This window comes from Gavialis gangeticus, unplaced genomic scaffold (assembly GCF_001723915.1).
Source record: "Gavialis gangeticus isolate Ggan-Ray unplaced genomic scaffold, GavGan_comp1, whole genome shotgun sequence".
NCBI classification, from domain to species: Eukaryota; Metazoa; Chordata; order Crocodylia; family Gavialidae; genus Gavialis; species Gavialis gangeticus.
The window spans coordinates 37,573,822-37,580,651 of NW_017729027.1; the positions used below are offsets into that span (position 1 = coordinate 37,573,822).

A 6,830-nucleotide genomic window follows, 5' to 3' on the forward strand; every position below is an offset into this window, starting at 1 on the left:
TTGAGGAGTACACTTGCTGATGTCATGGTGAAGCTGTACTTTTAGCAAAAATTGTAGTGTGAAACACACCTGAAGATTGGCTTCACCAGGCCTTTCATTGTCATCAGTTCTTACCAGATCAGAGTGACAATCTTCTTCAGCTTCTGCCTAGTAGAGAACAGTAAGACATGAATATACAGCCTGTATATGCATCTCTAACACTTCTACATAGCACCAGCTTCACAGAATCTCACTTTAAAAAAAACTGGATATATTTCCCTCCCCATCCACACGTTCCTGTTAATATGTACAAGCAATTCAACTGTGTCAGGTCTGTTATTAAACTGTTAATGAAAAGAAAGCTTTTGCATTTGACTTCAATTAGCCAATGTCAGGACTACTTAGCTGTCATATAGTTATCATGCAAAAGATATTTAACTCCACAAAAATCAGATTGCTTGCAAACTTCATACCTCATGAAAGTTAGTCATAACTTTTTAGAGGAAACTGACTACACATTTGGTTTGTCTTCACTCATTTAAAAAGTTCAATGCAGCAGTCCTGCTTATAAAGGTGATTTACAACTAAGTTGCAAAGGAACACTTGGTGCATTTTACTATACAAATCCACCAAGTGTTCCTTTGCAACTTAGTTGTAAGTCACCTATATATGTGTGCAGCTAAAACAGTGCCTGAACAATTGGCTCAGCATCCAATGGCAAAATGCTTAGCAGCATCACCCTGAAATGTAAAAAATGCCACTTAATTCTCTTCTACTTACTGTTTTTCTTTGCACTGCAGATTTAAACACCCCACACAGTGCATTGGTCTGCATTGTGAAAGTTTACATCCCAAACAGAAGAGCCAGAATCAAAAGCTCTGGCTGCTAGTTTGAAAAGTAAATCGACCATCTTTCATTGAGGCCAGCAATCTGGAATGTCCCCTTCTCCCCATTTTTAAAGAGTTTATCTGAAGAATCCCTCCAATTCTGGATAAAAATCCTAATCTGATTTCAAACATGATGTAATTGAAATATTCCAATATAAAATTAATATTGGCATATTTGCTATAGTTTTAGTGTGTCACACTAATTGAGAAGCATTTTAAGACACTACAGGCAAGCAGTGTTCACTAAAGGAATTCTGCTAATAATTAAGACCTGAATCCATCTTGCATTTTTTGTAGTCACTAGGCATCATAAATTGCTGCAGAGAGGTAAGTGGTATTGTGATGTTACAACTATGAAATCAAACTGGAAGAGGGAAAGATTCACTCTGAAGTTATAAGCAGGGATCCTGGTTTTCGCCAATTAAAACAAACAAATTCTGACAAAACCCCCAAAATCTGTTATTAAAAGCCCCCCACAACCCTGATGGTACCCCTCACTCACCCCAAAGCACCCCCAGCCCTGCTGGTGTCCCTCACTTGCCCCCACAACAACTGCCCGCTCCCTATTTGTGCCTCTTGCCCCGCAGTCCCTGCCCCGCAGCCCTGCCAGAGCAGGTCCCCAGCTGCCAGGGAGCCAAGTCTGCAGCTCCCTGCCCCCAACAGCAGGCAGCTGCAGCAGAAGCAGCATAGAGCTGGCTCCTCCACTGCTGCCGCCTGCTCGGACAGGGGTGGGGCCAGCTCCTGGCTCCTCCAAGCCCTGCTCATGCCCCCAGCAATGACCTACAACCTCTCCAGCCCTGCCAGAGGGGTCCCAGGCCCCCAACAAGCCCCATGTACACAGGCTCCAGGAACCAATAGTGAGGCTGAGCTGAGCCCAGGTGAGCCTTGGCTGACTGAGGGCCTCAGGCCCCACCCTTCCCCATACCCCTCCCCCTGCTGGCAGGGCCAGGCTTCCTGCCCTGTTTGCAAACAGCTCTTGCAGGAGCTCAACCAGCCTGCAGAGCTCTTTGCGAAAGTGGGGAATCCATGGGTTTCTCTGCTAAAAGGAGAAATCTGTGTTTTCTCTGATAAAAAGGGGAAATCCATGGTTTTCTCTGTTTTTCCATGGGAAACAGAAAACCCGGTTCCCTGGTTATGAGTGACAGAGGTAGTATTCTGATGGACAACGCTCCTGAACAATATCAAAGCATGGCCCAAAATTCTGGTGATCACGGTTGAGATACCTCAAATAACAAAAAGACCACTACCAAAAAAAACAATGACATGGGACTGTTTTCTCTGCCTGCTTTATTTTGTGCACATCATAGGAAACATAGCTATTTGTTCTGGCAATATCATGGCTTCTTAAAATAAAAGTTCTCTAGCTTACTGTGTTCGGTCTCTCTCCAATTCAAGGGAGGAGAAACGGTCACATACTTGAAACTGAAAACTTAAAGAGCTATTACTAATGAAAACAGGAATCCCCACACTGTATTATTTAACAAGGTTTACAAATATTTTTAAATCTTTACTAGGTTTCAGAAACTAACCATGTAGCTTGTGTCCTTTTAAAACTAAAAACAAAAAAACCCAAAACTACACACAACTATTCAAGTAAAACAGAAATAGGTAAGTCTATGCCAACCAAGAACAGGTTTTATTTTGATTAGCACAGCGTAGAAAGTGTGTACCAACATGCAGATCTCTCTAGTGTGGCTTTTGGAAATGCTAACTATTAAGCTTAAGCGCAACGGTCTTTAACAAACTAAATACACAATGAATGAGACAGAGTGCAACCTCCACATCAAACAAACTGTTTTTACTAAAAATGCTTGAGACTTAAGGACCTTTTAAAAAAAATTAAATCTAGCTTTTTTTTTTTTTTTTAAAAACCCTGTAATTAATGGTTATAAACAGAGCACAAAAAACAAAGACTAATATTGGGGAATTAATCATAAGATATGTATTGCAAACAATGACTGAACAAAATGAAACTTTAGTTTTACTGACAGTTGCAGCTATTGCAAATTAAGACCCTAAAGCCACAGTTTGAAAGTTAGGTTTACATTAGGACGGAAAATCTGGTTCAGTGAAAGGCATAATCCTGAAATGGGGGAAGGACAACACACCACTACTAGAGCTCGCACCCTCTAAAAAAAGGCAGCCTCAGCAAATATTTCAGAAGAGTACTAAAAATACGGAACTGATTTAAGTAGTTGTCTATTTCAATACATCAAAAATACATTAACACTCACTCTTCCAGAGAGCTGTTTTAATACACAAGATCAAAATTTAAATATTAAAATCAATGACCAGTTGCTACAAGAATTATAGCTTTAAAACATCAATGTTTAGCCAGATGGCCTGAGAGAGGAGATTTGGCCTCAACTAAAAGTTGGGTTCCATTCCAATTTAAGCTCAGTGTACATTGACTTAACCCATATATCTAGTTCTGCAAAAACCCAGGAGGAAGCAAATTAATGCTTTATCTTGATCTATCATCTCATTTTTGGGAGATGTTGATGTAGCATCTGAATGCTACTAATAACTGACCACTCCATAGGTGTCCTAGAATACCATGGGTCTGCTGGGCTGGCTTGTCATCCATACAGGTTGCTCTTGTCTATACCTGAATGGCTTTATCCCAGGACTGCTGATATTTTTCAGAACTTGCACTGCAGTCTGCACAGCTTCCACAAAGTAAATGACACTGAATCAATCCATTTTCAGTTTGCAATCTGACATTCAAATTTAATTTTTTTGAATCTCAATGTTCAATACATTTTAAAAAGCTACCAGGAAGATTATCTAGAAATAATCAATAATCCAAAACAGTTTTTCTAGCTTTCAGAGTCAGAAGCTTCACTTGGAAATTTGTGTTTTACTTAAACTCTGCTTTATACATCTAATTAGACACTATTATTTCTTGGTCAATATAACTTGTGGACTGGACTTGGAATACCCCATGAATACAGTATTTAAACACCCACACAGCCTGTAAATATAGCGGGTATGTGCACTGATTTCCAGGAAAAGGGGCACTCTCGTTAAAACACTTCAACCTATTAAAAATTACACAATAGCAAAATATAACAGTGGTGAAATTAAAAGAATTTTACCACCGAAAGCTTTCTGGGACAAAAACACCCAAATGTAAAATCTAAGCCGGGTAATCCACTACTCAACTGTCCTTTCACACTACTTCATATTGTCAACTTTTGTCTTGGCTACCAAGTTTTTACGCTGGTCACTGAACTCTCAGAATGTCAGTGTTGCCTGAGCCATTTTATAGAAAAAGACTTGGAACAGCTCACACTCAGTCCAAACACCTGAGCCTGCCCCATCTGAACTTCCAGGCCTGTGCAAAGCCTGTCTGACTTGCCACAAGTTTAAGAGATCTTTTAGCTGAAATTCTGACCAGTCACTTGTGTCTGCACATAGTACATGATCTAGTAAATGATCTCCAATTTGTGGTTCTCAACCATTTTGGACTCCAGGTGCTCCTCAGAAAATGAGATGTCTTAGCTTCCACTTTTTTGACTACATAACAATTCTTCAGGTGCAAAGAACTCAGAAAGACAAAAGGTGAATGCTTTTAACTTTATGATTTCATATTTAAAATCTCAGGGCTTATCTTGTGAATAGACTGAGAATCAGTTCAGTAATAAGAGATTTCTTCTCCCACTTCGAAAAATTCAAACTGAAATATCAACGTGATGTGCAATGTTCTGGAGTTCACACAAGATTGTTTTCCTGATTATTTAACCTCGCCTCCTCTGCTGAGATAAACATGAGCTTATCTCTTGTTAGACTTTCCCTTACTAACTTCATTGCCAAGTTATTCATTCTATTCCTGTCTCTATACTAGCAACATAATGACATTATCATGCTGCTTAAAGGCATTTTCACTTGGAACCACTTCAACACATACTGATCTATACAAATGTCTAATGAGTTTATATTAGGTCCATATCAATAAAAACTAGCAGAAGAAACAGCGAAGTGGAGAAACCTGGTAACCATGAGCCAACTTGTTTTGGATTATGCCCTGTAAAAACAAGTGGGTCACGCATTTGTTTACAAAACTGTTTAAACTTGCCATATCCAAAGGGCTTGTTCATGTTCAGAGTACAAGTTGATATTGTTTTGCAAGCTGTAAGTCCAGGTTTCTTCCCTTAAACAGTACAGCAACCTAGCAGCTCCCAACTAGAGTTTAACAGTATTGAAATAAAGACTGAGGTTACTGCCATACAGGTTCCCCTGCACAGTTAACACCAGGCTCAGCTGATCCAAAGCAAAAGGTGGTCTTTGCATCACTCACAACCACTAGACCATTTGGGGATGAAAGCAAACTTCAGGCAAACTATTTGTCTTCAAGCCTAAAGGGGTGGTGCCTGTGACAAAGTCACAGCTTTAGAGGATCCCCATGGGCCTTTCCCTGGCTAGGGCATGCTCCAATTAACACTTTTACCTGCTCTGTGCATCTAAGGAGCTTTTATGATTTGGGTCTGGTTAGACAGAGCCCCAGGAAGATTAAGACATTCCCACAGATAAGCAAAGATTTCTTAGGGTGATGGCACATTAGTGCCGCAGAAGATGAGGGTATCCCAGGGCGACAGCTTTTACTGGGCCAGAGACATAGCTGGGGTCGAGCTAGACGGGCTTAAGCCGTTCTTCGCTGGACCGGACGAGGAACCTCTCATTTCGTGATCCTAAGCTGCTCTAACCCTACTCCAGCCATGTCACGGGCTCAGTAAAAGCTGCCACCCTCGGAAACCCTCGCCTCTGGCACCGTTTCTAGATCTCCGTCGCCATGGCGCTGCCCTCTCCTCTCCTTTACTTGCCGTCCAGCTGCTCCGCACGTGGGTCCCCTCTTTCCTTCAGGCTCGGCCCCGGCCGAGGGCGCCGCAATAACCGGGGGGAACGGGACAGTTTAAGTAAGTGCCCGGATTGTTTACCGTTGTAACAGCCGGGGGGGAGGGGGCGGCGGTTCCCGCCGGGCTCGGGTGGGGCTAGGGAAGGGGCGAGAAGTGGCGGCCTCCCAGGGCGGCCGAGAGACGCGGCCCGACCCCGGGCTCACCATGCTGCGCTCGCTCCGGCGCTGCTGCCCGGGGGTGCGGCCCCCGCCCGGCTCGTGTCCCGCCCCGCAGGGGCTTAGCAGAGTTCTCGGTCAGAGAAGCGCACCACGCAGCGGGAGTCACTGCGGGCCCGGCGTACGGCAGCCATCTTCTCGGAGAGTGAGGGGCGGGAGGACCTGGAGCAGCCGAGACCGCGGCCAAACATGCCCCGCCAGCAGCGAGACAGGAGCCAGAGCACCGCCCCGCCCCCCGATTGGCCCCCAGCGGCCGCGCAGCCTGCCGGGAAACGCAGTCGCCTTGGCACTCTTGGCGCAAGGCGAAGTGGTGCATGCTGGGAATCCCCCCCATCCATAGGATTCGGCGGAGCGGGGCATGCCGGGAAGTGTAGTCCCGCCCTAGCTCTTGGAGGGCGGGTGGCGCGGTGCATGCTGGGCTGGGGCTGCCCCCAGGGATTTGTAGGAAGGGGATGGAGTGCCTTGGTCCGCCCTTGTGCTTAGACTCTTGGGCGTTGTCAGTGGCCTGGGAACAATGGTGGGGGGATATAATGTTTTCCCCTCAGATGCCTGCTAGCCCATAATCCAGGGGCAGGCAATTATTTGGGGCGGAGGGCCACTTACTGAGTTTTGGCAAGTCATTGAGGGCTGCATGACAGGCAGCCAGGGGCAGATAATTATTAATTTTCTAAACTTTTTTAGGGGCCCTGTGGGCTGGATAACATGGTCTGGCAGGCTACATCTTGCCCACCCCTGCCATAAATCCCAGGGGTTTCTGCTGAGGAGGATCTGCAAGGTGTTCCCGCTGCATCCAGTCACAAACAGAAGTGACATGTTTTGTCTAATCTGGCCACAGAAAGTGGTTTAGAGCCATGACCAAACACAAGTGCAGGCTGCAGATAGGGTTGCCAACT

The 6,830-nt window shown here is 44.7% G+C and overlaps 1 protein-coding gene across 1 annotated transcript in view; it reads right to left on the reverse strand.

Moving 5' to 3' along the window:
• The window catches only part of FBXO9 (F-box protein 9), a 45,937-nt gene extending 39,832 nt beyond the window's left edge, over positions 1-6,105 (reverse strand). The window contains exon 1 of the mRNA XM_019520576.1: positions 5,926-6,105. Coding sequence (XP_019376121.1) covers positions 5,926-5,928 — 3 coding nt within the window. The 5' untranslated portion in view covers positions 5,929-6,105. The remainder of the gene's footprint in view (positions 1-5,925) is intronic.
• Between the last annotated feature and the right edge of the window lie 725 nt (positions 6,106-6,830).